Source organism: Astatotilapia calliptera, chromosome 6 (genome assembly GCF_964374335.1).
Source record: "Astatotilapia calliptera chromosome 6, fAstCal68.1, whole genome shotgun sequence".
NCBI lineage: Eukaryota > Metazoa > Chordata > Actinopteri > Cichliformes > Cichlidae > Astatotilapia > Astatotilapia calliptera.
This window is the reverse complement of record NC_137427.1, coordinates 41091095-41111479: the sequence shown is the minus strand read 5'-3', so window position 1 is coordinate 41111479 and position 20385 is coordinate 41091095. Positions and strand designations below refer to the sequence as shown.

General features: G+C 42.5%; 1 protein-coding gene across 1 annotated transcript in view; it reads left to right on the top strand.

Annotated features, from left to right (window-relative positions):
• Nucleotides 1–7979: 7979 nt before the first annotated feature.
• Nucleotides 7980–20385, top strand: part of gpr179 (G protein-coupled receptor 179) — a 35188-nt gene continuing 22782 nt past the window's right edge. The window contains 2 exon segments of the mRNA XM_026172083.2: nt 7980–9606; nt 10781–10889. Of these exon segments, the coding sequence (XP_026027868.2) occupies nt 8690–9606; nt 10781–10889 (1026 nt within the window). The 5' untranslated portion in view covers nt 7980–8689.

Sequence of the window (20385 nt, the reverse complement as noted above, 5' to 3'; positions counted from 1 at the left end):
AAAATAAACAGTATGTACAAAGAACAATATTTGCTGAGATGAACAGTACACCAGGTGGGTGATATTAGGGGACCAGTGCCACCCCATGGCACTCCTTCTGGAAGAACCCCTGACAGATATGTGCCAGGCATGGACAACAGGTTCTCTGAAACAAAGAACAATGATTCCCTATATTTATCTCAGCAGTTGGTTCAGACCAAAATAGAGGTAAAACTAAGCATGTGTTGGACCTATGCTGGAACACAAAGTAGTCTTTCATGTCAAACTGGTCAAAGCGTCTTACTGCGTTTGTCTTCGCTCCTGGCAGTGATCACAAGAGGTCCTTGTCAGGAGAATGTAAACATAGGTTGTTGTTATTTCACCTCAAAGATGAAACGCAGAGTTTAGGGATATCCACATGTTCTCCAGTTCTTTCAGTTATTGACTGCAAAAGATTGTCATTCAGTCATTTTATTAAAAATTCTGTTAGTTTGTCCAATTACCTTTGGGTCTCTAAAATGAGAGATGTAGCTCTTAAACTACTTATTAAAGCACACAGTCTACACTTAAGAGTTACAAACAAAGTGTAATTATCCAGATACTGGGACTTCACAGTATCTGCTTCGAGGAAGGGTTTGTAAGCCTTACTCACATATAGCTAACAAAATACGAAAGAAGATTTCAAATTACTGTCTGCAAACTAGGAGAGTTTAAAAAGAGCATTCATTAAACAGAAACAGTAAAATAAGAACTGGGTTCATATTCTTACTGGAGTCTTGTCACCAGTACCTATCTTATAGCTCTTATCTAATGAGATGCTGGAAAGACAACGAGTTCCATGTGGCACAGTCCCAGATATCTGATGATGAAGACCCACTTAAGAGCAAGTTTATTCAATCTTCTGACAGAGTGCCACTTTTTACATAAGGTTGTGTGTCTTATTGTTGGCTTCATCCCACAGATTCAGACAGTGCGGTCACCCTATTACATTTGATTAGCAAGTGAAATAGGGTGACTGTAAGCTGCTGTAGCACATGGCAGCTCCTCAGCTGACTGATAATGGCAGGTCTAATAGCCAGCAGTATGTACATGGAGACTATCCAAATATACCCTGGTGCTAATTTGGCTTAGTGAAGTTTAAGTGGGAATTACAGAGAGAACAGCAATGGATGATGTCCGAGGGGAAAAAAAGAGAAAACTACAAGGAAAGAGCTAAAAATAAAAGTTAAATACAAATAATAAAATGGAAAAAGAAGAAGCGGATGGAAAACAACGACAGATGATAATAACTGCCTTTTTAAGTGAACAGTAAATAACATCCCAACACCTCACTGTGAAACAGGGCTTTGTCTTTCCTGCATGTGCCACTGATACATGTGAGGCAGTAGAAAACCAAATTAGCCAGTAATAAAACACAGGAATCCAACCAGAACAGAAACACCTGCCCAGTGTAAAGCAGCTGTGAAAATATGTAAAGAACAGACACACATGCAGAGATTCCTAAATGTATTAGAGACATTTGTCCCCTTCAAATTAAGCTGCCATCCACAAGGAGTAGAATAGCAAACAGGCCAAACCCACACACCTTTCTTTCTAAGCTGAGTGTCCCATTCCAGCTCCAAACAACACTGTTAAAGTACCAAGGGCATGTTATTTAAGGAAGCAGTTAGATAACAGAACAAAAAGCCATAAGTCCATAACAGGTTAAAGGACAACTGATATTTTAATTGATACGCATCTTAAAAGCGAGGGGACATAATTATCGATGTTTACAGCATTACCCTCATGGTTGCTTTACCTTTCACATGGAAATATCTCAGTGCGGTTTGCTACAGAAACTGTTTTGGCTTCTGATCCTCGTTTAAACAAAACCATGAACCTTCCCTAACCTTAACCGGTGTGATTCTGGTGTCTGTACTGCCACTGACAGAGGTCTGGATGTCAACCTTGGGTATTTTGTATATCTGCCATCAAACCCAAGTTACCCAGCCAGTGATTATGCTACTGCTGAAGCATTTCCATGGAAACAATAATGATATTGTAAATTATTTATTTATTTATTAACCTTTATTTAACCAGGAAGATCCCATTGAGATTAAAAACCTCTTTTTCAAGGGAGACCTGGCCAAGATAGGCAGCAGCAGATGTCTCACAGTTACAGAAATTACTCAAACACAGGCAGCAACAACACACATGCAACAATAAGTGAAAGAATACAAATAAAATAAAAATAAAATTCAATAAAATTCAAATAAAATAAAAAGTCAGTTAAAATGACAATCAATCTAATTGAAACAGTTGCATGTTATGGACTTGGCCTCAAGGATTCGTAGTTTAGATTTAAAATCACTTAATGAAATGAATTCAGTCATTTTCCATTCCTTTCTGCAGTTTGTTCCAGGCCGAGGGTGCTAAATGGACAAAAGCTCTTTTACCAAGTTCAGTTCGGGCAAATGGAACAGAAAGCAACAAGTAACCATGCGGACGAAGAGAATACCGACCAGCATGTTTCATTACAAGCAGGGAACATATATAAGAAGGCAGCAACCCAAGTATCGCCTTATATATAAAACTGTATAAATGAGAGTTCCTCCGACTTACCAAAGCAGGCCATCCTACCTGAGAGTATAACTCACAGTGGTGAGTCTGAAATTTACAGTTAGTGATGAACCTCAGACAAGCACGATACACAGAATCAACCATTCGAAGACATTGAGCAGAAGCATTCATATATAGAATATCACCATAATCCAGCACAGGCAAGAATGTTGCAGCAACAAGCCGCTTCTTTGTATTAAAAGAGAAACACAACTTATTTTGAAAATAAAATCTCAGTTTTAACTTCAGGTTTTTCACAAGATTCTCTACATGTGGTTTGAAGGTAAGCGAGTCATCAATTAAGATTCCCAGATATTTATAGGTGTGAACCAACTCTATTTTATTACCTTCAAGAGTGGTTACTGATGGGATTGTTTGGGCTCGTCTCCTTGATTTAGAAAACAACATGAGCTTTGTTTTGTCTGCGTTGAGAACAAGTTTAAGCTGATGTAATGAGTGCTGGACAGCAGAAAAGGCTTTCTGCAAGGAGTCGATGGCTTGGACAAGAGTTGAACCACAGCTGTAAATAACTGTATCATCAGCATAGAAGTGCAAGTTTGCATCTGGCACATGTAGACTAAGATTGTTTACGTAAATGATAAATAGAAGGGGACCTAATACAGAACCCTGTGGCACTCCGCTGTGCACTGTAACAAAGTCAGAACATAGACCGTCAGATTTAATGCACTGAGTCCTGTTACTGAGGTAGTTTGAGAACCATGCCACTGCTCTCTCAGAGAGTCCTGACTGGAAGAGTCTAAGTTTTAAAATACAATGATCAACAGTGTCAAATGCTTTTGACAAATCAATAAAAAGGGATGCACAGTGTTGTTTTTTATCAAGTGCAATATTAATATCATTTACCACTCTAATTGCAGCTGTGATAGTACTGTGATTCTTCCTAAAGCCTGATTGATATTCAGATAAAATGGCATTGATGTGCAAAAACTCCTTTAACTGCTCACACACAAGAGCTTCAAGAACTTTGGCCAGCACAGATAGATTAGATATTGGTCTGTAATTAGTTAACACTGCTGGGTCGCCCCCTTTTAATAGAGGAACAACAAAAGCTGATTTCCATACTGAGGGAATTTTATTCGTATCCAGTGTGAGGTTGAAAAGTGTTGTGAGAGGCTCTGCTACAAAATCAGCTGCCAGTTTCAAGAAGTAAGGATCTAGTAAGTCTGGCCCTGGAGATTTTCTAGGATCTAACAGTTTAAGAGCTTTACAGACCTCCTGCACAGAGAAAGGAACAAAGTTAAATGGCTGACCAGTGTACACCGGAAGGTTTGTGCCAGATTTTACAGAGACTGGGTTCAGAGAGTCAAACAAAGAGCCAGAAGATATAAAGTGCTTGTTAAAACAATTCATAATCTCCTTCCTATCATAAACAGGAACAGAATCCTTAAAAACATAGGTGGGTAGAGCGTGGGAGCTTTTACTCACTGAAAGAGACTTAATGATTTTCCAGAACTTCTGTGGATTATTTAGGTTCTCAGTGGTGACAGACAGATAATATTCTGTTTTAGCTTTCTTAATAGAGGAAGTACATCTGTTTCTTAGTTGTCTGAAAAGAAGCCAATCACTGGGGTAGCCTGTTTTCCTCGCTTTGGCCCAAGCCAGATTACGCTCATGAATGATATCTGCCAGCTCTTGGGAGAACCAGGGGTTTTCGCGACCTTTTATCCTATATCTTCTTAATGGAGCATGTTTATTCACAATTTGCATAAACCCATCCTTAAAGAATGCCCACGCTAATTCTACATCAGGGATCAATCCTATTTTCTTCCAGTCATAATTTGACAAATCATGATAAAATGCTTGTTCATTAATACATAATACATAAATATAATTTCTAGAAGACAGGTTTGCAAAGGTTTTAATCTAATATTAAAACACTGCACTATGGTTCATAATACTCACAAAAACAATCCAATAATTCAGAATAGTTATAATAATGATGAACAGCAGAACAGTTACAGTTACAGATACAGTTTTCTTCAAGGGAACAAATAGACCCAAATCAAAATGCCCAAACACAGCATGACAGAGCCGCTGGATCCACTCACTAATCCGGTGGTCAGTCTTCCTTTTTCATTTAAAAAACTGAGCTATGCTGCTGTTATGTTAATTTTCAGTATGTGAAAACTTTGCAGTAAATGCTGAAGACTGCAGTCATTTTATCATTTTTGATTTGAATACTTACAAGCTAACCTTCTCACAAAGGCCTTGCTAACATGCTGATGATATAAGGGCTCAGACTTTGGACCACAGACTGTATATCAAAGATGGCTATAGCCACAGTTTCCACTTCTGATGCCAATGTGGAAGTGACTTAAACCTGAATCTCACTAATGGGGAGCAGGGTGCAGTCGAAATAAGAACTGAATGGAATATAAATCCATGTAAAAACAACCTTTTGGCTCCCTTGCTCTATGATCTCAGTAAACAAGTTCCTGTTGGGTTTATAGTTTCAAGTCTTGATGATGATGTTTATTTTATACAGTCTGGTCATATGTAGGATTAATCATTTAGAAAGGCAACTTTCTCATCAAGTCTGGTTATAAAATACTGAGATCCCTGAAGTACTCAGACTGAGGATTTGCAACATGATTTCACTAACCAAAAGCATGATGTCATGGTGTTAGTGGCCATCTTTTATTTACGCTCTATGAGAGATCACCATTATTGTGACTATAAGCACAATATTTAGGGTTTTTTTACTCAGGTATGAATCATCTGCAGGATACCACAAATGTTTGTACAAAATGTCCCTATTTTAGTTATTCTGTTCTCTTCTGCAGGGGGTTGGGGCCTATTCCAGCTAGCAACAAACAAGAGACAGGGGTACACCCTGAACAGGTCCCTAACACAGAGAGACAAAGAGACAAACAACATGTATGGACTGTGGTAAGAAGCCATAGTACTTGGAGAGAACCCACACAGACACAAACTGATGTTTTAAGAAAGGCTAGCCAGCAAACCAAACTAACATGCCGTTGTGTCTCCACCTCAACCATTACCTGACCCTAGAATTAAAGTTAGAGCCTGCACACACAACAACAAACACACTTGATGCAGTAACAGAAATACAAGTACAAACATGGAACTGATGATTATGTCAGTAACAACAGACATTTGACTGTAACTTGTACCAGCCCATATCTGTGTGTTATGAGCTGTCAATGAGCTATGCCAATGACATTTTCCAGTTCTAAATGTCATACACGATAAGATGCGGACTGTATTGAGAAGTGGTGCGACAAAAGTAAATATGTAGAAATATATATCTTTGTTTAAATGAAGTGTAGTATGAACACAGCAGTAGCTTTAAAACACTGAACAAAGCGCTCCAAAGACGCAAACCTCCACACTGACTAGCAGTGTTGTATTAATGCTGTGAGACAGGCAGATGGCGCTGCAGGTCATTCTGTAGTGATAGATGACGCTGCTGCTGAGTGCAGATAATGCTAGGAGAGTGGATGAAGGCCCATTAATCCTTACAGTGTGTGTGTGTGTGTGTGTGTGTGTGTGTGTGTGTGTGTGTGTGTGTGTGTGTGTGTGTGTGCGTGTGTGTGTGTGTACATGTAAGCCACAGAGATGAAAACAGTGTTTGCTCATATTTGATGTTTATGTGGCGTAATCAAACTAACAACCCGCCCTGCAGAGCTGAATATTGATGTGATGAAGCCCGGGGGTCATTACACATCGTTTTTCCTTATACATCCCTTCATCTTATATTTACTCTCGTTCAGTACAGTCTTCTATATCATTATTTATGGTCTATTTTGCATTGCGTACCTTCTAGATGTTCCGGCTCTTTTAGTTCTTTTATTTGCTTTTAATAAACAAGCCTCTAAAATAATATTTACATGAAACTGTCTTTACTTATTTACTTAGTTATCTTAGTTACTATATTACCCACTCAACCCTTGAATACCCCAAACTCTTATCTGCAGCACCTCAGGTGGTGCCAGATCAGTCAGCACTGATGTTTGTTTATATGGGATCAAACTGGAACAACTTGAAGACCTCAGGAGTGAACAGTTGCCATCGCTGTAGGACCAAGATTTCCACAAACTGTCACTTTATTTTGTGTGCAATATTAGAACACCCTCATATATGAAGAGGGGGATGGATAGACTTAAAAGCAAGTTCTAGGCTAAGTCACAGCAATTATTGTAGGAGCGTGTTCAGATATCAGTTATAATCACGCAATGTTCAGCCGAGAAGAAAAACAATCTGGGCTGGTAAGACTGAGTTCACCCCAGTGTTTTATCAATTTCTTCTTCAAAAGACAAAAAACTTGCGAAATCAAAATATGCAGTGCATGTGTGTCCCATCATCATCAGGGATTCCCTTGTTACTCTTCACAGTGCACAGTGTATTGTTTTAAATGGTCTTTAATGGCTTTCAGACAGATTACATTTGTTGGACTGAAGAAAAAGTTCAGATGTGACAACTTCTAGTGCCTTATTAGCTGCGCACTTGTACGTGCATGAAATGATTAATAACATTACCAAGAAGATAAGCTAGAAGAAAAACGGTAGGTATGAATGTGACTCATGGTGTGTTAAAGCTTCATTTCATCACTGCACTTGTCGTTTGCGTGTTTTTCTAGATGCACGAGAACAGTCTGACTTATTGTGTTCCTCAAGCTCGACTGCACCACCTTCGCTGTTCTGCAGTGAAGTCCCAAGGAGGGTGTGTGTGTGTGTGTGTGTGTGTGTGTGTGTGTGTGTGTGTGTGTGTGTGTGGCTCACAGTTGAGGAGGGGGCTGGGGCGGGAGATTCTCAGAAACTGGTTGCCATAGTCACCAAAACTAGTCTTCTTGCCCGCATTACTCCTCCCATCATACATCTGTGTCGCCTTTTCTTTCATCACGCTTCTCATACATCTTTCACTCAGCAGTGTGAAAGACACACGATTGTTGCACCAGTGTTATGGTATTTGCGAGCTCCCCCACCACACACAAAAACTAACAAATGAACTCATGCGCCTAAACAGAGAATAAACTCCCTCATGCTGCAAAAACTTAGAAACAAAAAACTGAAGTATAAATGTGGAGGTTGTTAACACTTTACATCCTGTGGCCTCCACTGTGTGTGTGTGAGAGAAAGAATGCTCGTCTTTCTCTCGTGTACGAGGGGTTAATCCAACCATCCAGTAGAGATATTTTTGATGGATGTCCAAATGCAGCAGAGCTTAACCCTCATCTCTGACTGAATGCATCATCCTCTGCTTTGTGAACACGCACGCACGCACGCACGCACACACACACACACACACACACACACACACACACACACACACACACACACACAACAGATGTACCACTCTCATCACCTTTAAGCACTGGTGAGGGTTTGTCAAAACGGAGGGGGGAGTTCGGGGCTGAATGAAAGGAAGGGGAGGACGGAAGGCGGGAGGCAAGGAGAGAGGGAACGACGGTAGAGAGGGGTGGGACGAGCATCATGAGCTTCCACCCGACGGGCTGGAAGCTCTGTGGAGCAACAGATAGCAGAGCGGGAGGCAAAAGAAGAAGGGAGAAGTCTGCTCTCTCTCTCTTAACCCCTCCATCTCTACAACATCTCTCCTTCTCTCCTCCTCCTCCCATCTGACGCAGGGAGCCCCAAGTTTGAGGTTTTTCCTCTCTCCTCCTTCTTGCTGCGCACACTGCGTTTTCTTTGCACTGGTGATTGTAAAGCACGAGAAACGAAGACTGAGCGCGACGGCACGCTAGAGACACCTTACGGGAAACAGAAATGCGGGGATTGCTCCCCTCGTCTGTTTTATCCTTGCACCACCACCGAGGACTCGCAGGTTCAACTACATCTTTGTGTTGACACGAGCTCAGGCGTGCATGGTTCCGTGCGGCGCACAGATGGAGCTGTGCGCTCCGAGTGTGAGTGAGAGCTCAGCAGCGCGTGTGGCAGCGTTGTTACCGGATACCTGCTGCTGCAGTGCCTCCCAAATGTGAAGATGAAAAGTTCAAAACAACATGTGACGGGTTATCACTTCAAAGGAAATCCAAAAGGGGCAAAGCGTGCTTTAGCTGAGTGACCCCTTCAGTTACTTCCCCCCTTTTTTTCTTCATCAGCGTGCGTCCAGGATGGATCCCGTCTGGCTTCTCCTCCTGCTGCCATCCGTCCTCAGAGCGCAGGTGGCTTCAGATTTCCCATCAGGCGTCACAGTGGAGACGACCAACAGCACTGAGTCATTGACAAACAATACAAGAACTTCAGAAAACTCCACCAGCCCCTCCACTTCCTCCACTGCTGCAGAGCCTTCGGGGTTTTCCACTTCAGAAGCTCCCACCGAAATAGAGGATGACTGGTCACCGGCAGAGACATTTCTGTACACCGGAGACCCCTCGACTCTGGTAGTGGGCCGTTGTTCACGGGCGTATAGCACCCGTGGGCAGATGGGACCCCTGCCCCTCAGCTTCACCGCCCCCCTCAGGCCAGCTATGGATGCACTAGCCAACACTGCCAACTTTCTTAACATGATCTTCCAAGCTAGTGACCTGCATGAGAGCACGGTGCAAGAGGATATGGAGTGGTACCATGCCCTGGTCCGTGCCCTTCTAGAAGCTGATGTGCTCATCCGGCGGGCCCTGTTTACGTTTGATGCTGACCCAACTGCCCACGTGCCGCAGCTAGTGCTCCATGCAACTCGCAGCCCAATGGCTAAGGTGCAGACAATCATCCTCCAGGACTTATCCAAGGCATGGGAGAGCCTGCACCCACCTGCCCCTGCCCCTGATGACAGCTGGTTCAGAAAACTGAAATTCCCAGAGTCCAGCCAGCCAATCACAACCCTGTCCAAACGAGTGCTCCTCAATGACCTCAATACCTTGGACACACCTAAGTGGGGGCAGGGTGACAGCTATGTGACCAATCGCAGTGGGGTACGCTGGGATAGTGCTCCTTTTCTGGACTGTATGGATGAACGCTTTGTGCCTGGCTGGATGCTCACACTCTCCACCTCCTTCTTTGGTCTCAAGCCTGACCTGACACCAGAATTCAGGTTAGGGCCTGCACACATACAAACAAACAAACACGCACAAACCAAGCAATAACAGTCACATAAATACAGGCACACACATAGAAGTGACACCTCTGATCATGTCAGTAATTATAGAAATTTGGTTGGTTCACTTTAAAATGTTTGGTTTGGGAATGTACATTCAGTTTCCTAGTAACCGTCTTAGTAATGATGTGAATCCATTGATCTGTGTGATGAGCTGTCAATCAGTGGTGCCAATGACATCTTCCAGTCATAAAATGCTATTATACGTTTTGTATTATGAACAGAGAAATTTGCATCCACATTGGGAGCACTTTTTTCAGTCCTTTGAATACTCTTAGTAATGTGAGGGTCTTAAAGAAAAACATTTAAGTCATAATTTTTTATGCAAAATCATGCCTAATGAGACCATTAACGATCTTGTTGCATTTAAACACCTGTTGTATCGATTGGTCACTGTGAGCAGAGTAGTTTAAACAAAACTCCAAGTCCATTTTACCCGCTGAAAATGACAGAAGCTAGCACTCTGAAATGAATTTACAATAACACTCGTGTTTGAATGTGTTTGAAGAGTTTAATTAAATATAACATTTGAAATAGAATGTCTTGCATGGTCAGGCAAAATGTGCAGTAGCAATTTAATTCAGTTTAACTGGACAAAACACAGACTAGAGAGAAGTCAAAAGTTATTGACCTGGAACAGTGGGATATAAACACATGGGGAGTAAAAAAGAGGGGAATGCAAGAGTGGTACATCATGGGAAGTCCCCCAGCAGCCGTAGGCTATTGCAGCATAATTAAGGCATGGCTCAGGGTTACCTGAACCAACCCTAACTGTAAACTTTACTAAAAAAAAAAGTAACTTTAAAGGCTAATATTCAAAGTGTCTGTCTCCTGAGAGAAACTGGAAGCTGGTTCCACAGCTTTGCCATGTTATCTTCTCTGCCTTATATTCTACTTTTAGAAAGTCTAGGAACCACAAGTAAGCCTGCGGTCTGAGAGGGAAGTGCTCCATTGAAATAATATGGCACAGTGAGGTCTTTGGGATATGAAGATGTATGCGGAAAAAGAAGAGACTTATTCTAAGTCTGACCTCATGTGGAGCCACTGTTGTTTCTTTGTTTTGTCACACATCTGTGACCCACTCCCCCACTGTCTGTGTGTTCGGCTTTAGAGGTGTGATCCGTGTGGATGTCAACATTCAGGACATTGACTTGGACCAGTGTGCAACAGGGGAAGGCTGGTTTGCTGATACTCACCAGTGCAACCGCACCACCATGGAGGTAAACACAGTGTAGACCAGGGACTGAAACTACCTTTGAGATAGCGACAGAAAGTCAAGATTTTTTGTTTTTGTTGCTTTTAGTACACACAACCAAATTGCCATGAAAAATGGCACCAGTATTAAAGATTTTGTTGTGAAGATCCCTGAGATTTCATCTGGCACTATTAGCATCTATCTCAATATACATGACTGACAGATAACTGAGCAAAACTGGATGAAACTCCATGGCTTTGGTGATGTCATTCCTTTTTCATTTTTTTGGTCAAGGTTAAATTTCAAGGACATTAATATGGGAACATAAGGAACATTGGATAGATTGAATTGTTTTCGATAGAACTGTAATTGCTGTACATACTTTTTAAAACCATGGTACCTGCAAACCTACAGTACATTATGACTTAAAAGGAACTGCTAGCATGCTAGCCAATAAATATATATGGTGACAATGTTAAACTTTCTCGAACATCTCTAAGTCAGCACGTGAGTATTTTTATTAGGAACATTTTAGCACATTGCCTATTATACTACATACTGTAAGCAATATTATTCCAGTATGATCTTAACATCTGGACCACAAGGCAAGAACAAGTGTTGTTTATTGTTCATGAATCTAAAAGTGTCTGCCACTTCTACTGCCATAGTAGGGTAGTCAGTGTTTCATCATTAATCATAGTCTTACACAAAATATTAATTTTAAATGTCACATGGGATCAGACGGAGTTTTTTTTCTGGAGTTTTGAGATTATACGTATATTCATTGGTTTAAACATCCTTTCGCGTGCTAATTGTCTCCTTTCTCTTTTGAGGATGAAGCCTGAAATATTTACTAGATCATTCAAAGTAAGGAGAAAGAAAGGACTGTGAGAGGGGGAACTAGGTGATGCTACATTGTACATACTGTACAGTACCTGCACTACACCAGAGTACCAACAATAGTAACAGGACATTAGAAGAAGCCTCTCAGCCTTTATACTGCCTCATGTGGTTGAATTTTGAAAAAAAGATATCAAGATCACGTGTGCATCCACTGCTTGATTTCTTTTTAGAGATTTCTTTTTAATGTGAGGCAAACAGCTTGGTGTTTGAAAGGGAAAATTTAGAAATTGAAAGAGGGGAAGATATGTCCTGACATAGCCTGGTGTTGATCTCCGAATCACCTCCCACATCTCACATTTGTTCAGTGATTTGGTTACAGCAGAGCTTTTATTTCGCTTCCCGACAGCTGTTTCTGCATGTTTGAGTAACAATTACTCAAACAGTTACTTAAAATGATAAAGACTGATAAGAACAATTTTTCTGAGGTTGTATTGTAAAATAAAGAAATAAGTAAAATACATTTTATTTATTCTTATTTCCTGTGTTGTATGCTTTTAAACATGACTAAAGTTTAGAAGACTGAGGTTGGCATATGTAAAAGTTGCCATGGTCCTGAGTCTGCCGACTCAGTCTTTTGTGTTTCTTTATGCTTTTGTTTATTCTGAGTATGTATTCTGTTATGATTTGCCATTTGTTAGGTTTCTGTTCTGTGCCTGCCCTGGTCCCACTGTGTTCTGTCTGTCTATGGTGTCACACTGTCTGTTTGTGAATCTGTCTGTTTAGTTCAGTGTCTTGTCTGGTTCTCTGTGTCTGAGTTTCCTGTTTTATTCTGAAAGTCTCTGTCTCATGTGAGTGTGTTCAGTTTACGTTTCCCCTGTCCCGTCAGCTCTGATTTCTCCCAGCTGTGTTGCCCTCCTGTCTCTCATCCCCTGATTACTGCTGTGTGTATTTAAGCCCTGCGTGTTCTCCTGCCTGTTGCTGGTTCATCTGTATTTCACGGTGTCCTGTTCGCTCTCTGCGTCTCTGGTTTGTTATTTACTTTTCCCAGTTTAGTTTTCTTTAGTCTTGGCAGCCGGGGATCAGTCCACCACTGGGAGGAGGCCCCGGGGCAGACCCCCGGATAAGCTGGAGGAGGTGGCTGGGGAGAGGGAGGTCTGGGCTTCTCTGCTTAGGCTGCTGCCCCCGCGACCCGGCCTCTGATAAAGCGGATGTAGATGGATGGATGGATAGTTTTCTTTAGTTTTGTCATCCCTCATTGCCTGTTTTGCCACTACGCCACTTTGTAAATAAACATCACTAGCACTATCATCAACTGCCTGCATTTTGGGTCCTTTCTCCCTCCAACACCACACGGCTCGCCTCAGCAGCCGTGACAAAAGTAATCTCTGTGAGTCAAAAGCTCTGACTTCAGACAGCTGTTGGAGAGTTTTGTCTAATTTTGGGACTCGCCTTCTGAGCGAAAGCAAAACTAACAGACATAAAATAATTTCCTAAAGAGTTATTATTAGCTGAAAACCTGGCATGTCTTGGTGTGACTTAGTGTGCAGTGTGTCCTTTGAGGAAACTGAACAAGTGGAGGGAAAAAAAGTGGCAACTATCTACAGCAGGTAAACCGTGTCTGAAAGTCGTGTCCTAGGAAAAAATCCAACAAAGACCTGACACAGGATCTCAGGACGCAGGGCTGAGAAAAGGTCTAACAGCATGAGTCTACTGCCATCTGTAAAACACAGTGGAGGCTCTATCATGGTTTGGGTGTGTATTTCAGCCAATGGTGTTCTTGTCAAAACTGTTGTGTGTGTGTCATGACATGGCTGGTTACCTGCCTTCTGGCTCCCACACACCTGGCGTCAATCACACACCTGCTCCTGATGACCTTGTTTGGTTGCTTCATAAAGATGCAACAGAGACTCAGTCTTCACTGGGTCATGGCTAGCGAAACAGTGCAGCATGTCTCCTAGCCTTGCTGTTGCCTGCCTGCGAATTAGATTCTTACCTTCCTGTTTTTGTGCCCAGGATTACCTTTCAAGATGTGAAGTAGTGAGCTGGTTCTTGTGTGGCTTTGGGAGAAGATTGGATAGTGTTAGGACTTTGAGGAAACGTTTGAGGAGACTGGACTGTTACTACTGTTCACTACCTTTCGGTTGTTTAAGAGTCACTGTAAAGAAATGAGCTGACGTTCACTTGGAGCCCTGCGTTTGAATCCTTCTTCTACTTACGTCTCCTTGACAGAACGATCCAACCTAGAGGAAGCAGCCAGATTCAGCTTGGTCAGGCCCAGCTGTATCCACAGACGCGAAGAAAATGTTTTGTGGCTGGTGTCTGTCTGTATTGCGGTAACAAAAGCGCCTTTGCAGCAACTTCTCTGGTGCGGCCGAAAGGCTGTGTCTGGCACGGTGTAGATTCTGACATCTTTCTGATAACTCCTTCCTACTCCGGCTCATGGTTCTGGGTAAAATCACCATCGATTCCCAAATTTAGTCACTCAAAGCTTTTATTAATTACAGAGTGGGATAAAATTTAGACCTCCTACCCGGAGCACCTTTGCCCACCAGCCACTTACATAGTCTGTCTAAACCCCAACAAGAAGCCATGGAGAAATGTACCACAGTGTCTTGCTGCTGGTATTATCCTTCCATCGTCATCTCCCCTTAGTGCTGGGTTTTTCTTCATCAAGAAAAAGGATGAAACACTTCGCCTCTGCATAGATTTCCACAGCATGAACAAGATTACAGAAAAAAAAACCTTACCACTCCTCACCTCAGCATTTGGACTCTTTCAAGGCGGCACTATCATCACAAAACTGTAGTCTTCCAACTCTTTTCATCTGGTGAGAATGAGAAAAAGACACAAGTGGAAAATAGTGTTTAGTATGCATCCTGGCCACTTTGAGTATCTGGTTTGACAAATGCTCCAGCTGTGTTTCAGGTCCTGGTTAATAATGTCCTAAGGGACTTCATTAATCATTTTGTGTTTGTGTACCTTGATGATATACTGATTTTCCCAAAGCCCCTGCAGGAGCATGAGAAACATGTCTGTCTGGTCATCCAAAGCGTCTGTGTAAAGGGAGGAAAATGTGTCTCATGCTGACTGTGTCTTTCTTGGGCTTCACTGTTGAGAGAGGGCAAATGAAGGCTGACCTGGTGAATGTTAAGGCCGTGGTAGACTGATCAAGGCTAACTGCTCTCACCTCTCCGAGGCACATGTTTCAGTGGAGTTCTGCAGCCCGAGCCACATTCGACAAGCTGAAGCAGCTCTTCACCCACAGCAGTTGTTCTTGAACAACCCAATCTGAGTGAACAGTTCATTGTGGAAGTGGACATCTCAGATTCTGGAGTTGTTCTCTCGCAGCAGGATTTGGGTAAGATGCATCCATGTGCCTTTTTCTCTCATTGTGTCATCAGTGTTAGTGACCGGGAGCTGCTGGCCATAAAGTTGGCATTGGAGAAGTTTTCCTATCTGCAAACCGCAAAATAAATAGATTCCCGTCAAGCGAGGTGGAGTCATGAACTGAAATTCGCACGGAGGCGGGACCCAGAAACAGACACAGGGGTAATGCAGTAGCCGGAGGAAGTGGGAACAGCTTATGGGAGAGGCTGTTCTAAAACACCGCAATTGGACCCACGGTAGTACGCAGGGCCAGGGAAATGGCAACGAAGGAAGTGAGCCTTGAATCCAGAACAGGATGGTACGGAGACTAAACAACATGAGTAGCCGGTTGCGCTGGTTTAAACAGTCCCTTGTGGTTAACAGTGAAATAAGGCTCAGGTGTGAGACAGGCAGCTCCGCCCAAGAGAGTAGCCAGTGCACCATCCTGATGACAACTCCCCACAGCTGCTCCCACGGACCATGATAGGTGGGCTTTGGCAGAGGATTGGATTCTGTGTGGATTTTGAGGAAACCCTCAAGAGCCTGTACTGTTCCTACTATTTTGACCTTTCTGAACTGGTATTTAAGAGTCATTGTAAATAAATGCACTGGCGTTCACTTGGGGTTGGCGTTTGAGTCACTTCTACTTACATCTCCTTGACATCTAATGTACAAATATGGAATAAAGGCGGCCATACCACCTTCCTTCCATTAACATTTGTATGTTAATGTAACTCGTACCAATTTCCCATTTTCCTTGCAAAATATATAGAGATGAGGGATATCTCAAGACATATACACACTATTGTGTATCTTCTCCCATATACAGTAGGATCTAGTGTTGCAGTTCCACATAATAATGTTGTGATCTTAAGCTCTCAGCTCTTATTCCAGTATCGATGATTGTTCCAGTACATGTTCAATAACAAAGACATCTAAAGGTGAGTTGGGGTACATCTTACATAAACAAAACAATGAAACAAAGATGTTCTGATAAAGAATGCCCCACTTCTCATTACTGAATTTAAGCTCCAGGTGTTTTTGCCATGTAGTTTTAAGTGGGACCAAAGACAACATATAATGGGCTAACAGACAACTACAATGGAATAGAAACATTTGAAACTGGAGCGCAGACTATGATCTTAGATGCAGTGATCATTTTTATCTGCCGAGTAGCTTTTCATCAGCAGATAGGGCTTCTCTGCTGTCTTCTTAGATGTTGACGTTTTTCTGCTGAGGTTATTTTTCTAGTTACTGTTTCTATTGTAAAGAACACACTCTGAGCCGCGACCTAAAGCTAATATGGAAAACATGTCTGTTTATATTCTTTTTAGTTACATCTTGCATGCACACTCTAAAACGTTTGTGATCTCCAAAAGGTGTAAGCCCTGAGTGGTGGAGCTCGTTACTTCATTTTGGCCTCTTAAACTGTTCTACCTGCTGCACCCCGCCCGTCCAACGTTGGTTTCTCTTTTCTCTGCCAGGCTGTCTTTGCAGACCCATCCGCTACCTCTCATCTCAGCCATCTATTTAAAGATGGCTGTTCAGGGTGGCAGGCTGCAGGATGATCTGATGGATTATTGAAATAATCCAGCCCGCTGACATACTTCCCTTTTATGCACTACACTCACAGAGGTCTGAAACACAAGAGCAGAGCACTCTAAAAAAAATCCCCAAATCCACATGGCACCCTTTGTCTCGTCCTGCATTACCTGGCTCGTACTGGGTCATCCATTTCTTCTGTCCTGGTTGTCCAATATCTGCTCTGTTATTGGCTTGTAATCTATCACCATATCAAACCTCATAATAAATAATGGTCAGTTGGAGTGGGAAGCCCTCTCCTCCAAACACGGCTTACAGTGGACAGAGGTTGTCTGTGTTGACTGTCCTCAGCTGTCCTCATCTTTCTGTCTCTCCTTTTTCCTTCGTTACTATCTGTGGTGCTTTTAATGTGTGTGATCCAGTACAACGGTGTCATTTTGCTCTTTGAGAGATTCCCTGAAAATGTGCAGTCATTCCTTTTTAAAATTCTAGCCCGTTTCTTCTCTGTCATCTCTTTTTTTGGGGGGGGGGGGGGTTCCCCTACACAGGCTATCATGAATTAGTTGTAGGTGAAAATTTGACTTTGAATAAAACATTTGCAATACCAGTATGATATTTTTAAATTGATTTGTGCATAGAGTTATCATTAAAACACAACTGATTGTTTACTGTGTATAATTTGACTTGGGCTGTGTATATGCACTTATGTAAGGTTTTACTGGAGAGAGGACCTAAGTACAGGATTGAAAGGTTAAACAACAAAAGTTGATCGTTTGTCATTTATACTTGATTTGCTCTTATGCTAGAATAACCCTCCTTTTATCAGCCATTAAGTACCACACTAAAACACAGATGATGCTAACTATTCACACAAACATTGAATTTTGCTACAACAAATACAGTTATTGAAGCAAACTTGTGATGTAAACGTTAAGAACAGCAGAGGACTTTTTAGGACAGTCCAGCAGTTAATCAGAGCCACTGTATGCAGTAATACTTTATATTATGTTAGGTCAAATGTCAGGCTATTACTATAAACACTGATGAAACCCTGGGGCTCTGGGGAAGCCAAGAGGCTGTAAAGCTTTAGAAGTAGCTGGTAAGTTTCAGCTTAAACGTTACAGAGTGAATCTACTGATTTATTACAAATATCTGCTTGAGATGTGCTGTGTATAATCCACATCACATTAATGTTCAACCTGTGCCATTAGCATCCGATAAGGGAGCTGTGAGTTTATATATACAGTACGTGTGTGTGTGCGTGTGTGTGTGTGTGACTATTTGCTGTTGAACAGGATTTCTCTAGAAAAGGATAATGCTCTCAGTTGAGGCATTATGTATCCATTTAGCTTTTAACTTAGATTAACACGCGGCATCCGTGTGTGTGTGTGTGTCTGTGTTTGTGTGAGTGTGTGCATTTGTTTCTCTGTCCCAGCTGAAGCTAAATTGAAGCTAGCATCAGAGGGAAATAGAGTGAGAGAGAGTAATGTGACCCTGTTTTTAATGTGCTGCTGTTTCATATCCTCACAGGTCAACATGATTTTAACCTGAGACACATAGTCTAGTCTAGCTTTGTTTTTTGGCTCCCAGCTCTTTTTGTTTTCCCATCTAAACATGATCTACTTTCATGTTTATGTCCCGAGATTATTAGATGCACGTTAATGCCTCCGCCTTGTCTATTTTCTCTTTATAAAACACACATTATGGCTCAGCAACACTATATAAAATCAGTGCCACAATTCATTGTCAGAGTGAAAATTAAATCAAATTTCACTAGCTGGGACCACATCCTCGGAAACAATGAGCAAAGAGGAATGAGGAACTGGTGCTTTTTATATATATATATAAATATACATATATATATATATATATATATATGTGTGTGTATATATATATATATGTGTGTATATATATATATATGTGTGTATATATATATATGTGTGTATATATATATATGTGTGTATATATATATATGTGTATATATATATATATGTGTATATATGTATATATGTGTATGTATGTATATGTATATATATGTATATATATATGTATGTATATATATATATATATATATATATATATATGTATATATGTGTGTATATATGTGCAGCTGGATAGCGTAGTGGTTAAACTACACGCCTTTGGAACAGAGGATCGCAAGTTCGATTCCTGCCTGGGGCGTCTGTATCCAGTAAGGGTCCTAAGGCTAGACCCCCTATGCTAAGCAAGCCTACCGCAGACATGAGCGAGACAGATAAATATGAAGGCATGCCGGCTCGGACGTCGCCCGGATCAACAAGGTCCGCGTCAGGTGTTGAGGAACCAGGGCACCCTGACGAAAAGTGGGCTACTGGAACAAGAAGGCATCGGTGGGCAAGGGACGAAAACAGGGCGTTGTTGGAATGCTACTACGCAAGTAACCCCGGCGGAAGGGGCTACATGAATAGGATGAGGGACCTATGGATTCTTCGATACCCAACATCCACAATGACGGCGAAACAACTAGTAGCTCAGTGTTCCAACATTCGAAAGAAGGGACTGCTCTCACAGCTAGAGATTGACGAGGTACAACACAAATGCTACGGCAAGGAGGAGTCAGGACGCCAGGTCAGGGGGGAGATATCATCACCCCCACCCGAGATTGGGTACATAGCCCCAAGTGCGATAGGAGAAGGATCGTTGAGTGCGAGAGGAACTGACCTGAAAAATAGGATCATGGCCAAGCTTGAGACCTGGATCCCCCGTAGCCGGTTACCAAGATTACGTGAAGTACCCTCAGAAGGTCTGCTAGATGATGTTAATGCAGCACTACGGGCAATACCTACAACCACGATTACCGACACTAACAAGCTGATCTACAATACGGCAGCAGTGATCAGTGAGATGCTTGGCTACAAGTTGAACAGCCACAAGGGGCAGTACCCTCCATGGAGAAGGAGGCTAGAGGGCAAGATCAAAGTAGCACGGAGGGAGGTTAGCCAACTAACGGAGTTGCAGAAAGGTGCGACAAATAAGGTGCCTAAGAAATACAGCAAGCTGTCCATACCTGAGGCCTTGGAAACTGCCAAGCAAAGACTCACAGCCTTGGCCAGCCGCTTGAGGAGGTACACCAGAGAGATAGAAGGCAGGAGAATAAACCAGCTGTTCTCCACAGAACCAGCAAAGGTGTACTCTCAGTGGCAAGGGAACAATAAGAGAACAGCACCACCAAGGCTGGAGACGGAGCAATACTGGAAGAGCATATGGGAGAAGGATGCAACCCATAACGGCAATGCTCAGTGGCTAGTGGATCTGAGGGCAGACCACAGCGACCTCCCTGAACAGGGTCCAGTAACCATCACAGTGGCAGATATCCAAGAAAGGGTCTCCAGTATGAAGAGTTGGACAGCACCAGGGCCCGACATGGTTCACGCCTACTGGCTGAAGAAGCTGACTGCACTCCACGAGCGTCTGGCAGCACAAATGAACCAGCTGCTAGTTAACGAGAGACACCCGGAATGGCTAACTGAAGGCCGGACGGTCCTGATCCCCAAGGACCCCAAGAAGGGACCGGTCCCCTCCAACTACCGACCAATAACCTGCCTCAGTACTACATGGAAGCTCCTGTCAGGCATCATATCGGCTAAGATGAACAGGCACATGGGTCAATACATGAGCGGGACACAGAAAGGAATTGGCAAGAATACCAGAGGTGCAAAACACCAGCTACTGGTAGACAGAACAATCAGCCGAGACTGCAAGACCAGACTGACCAACCTGTGCACTGCCTG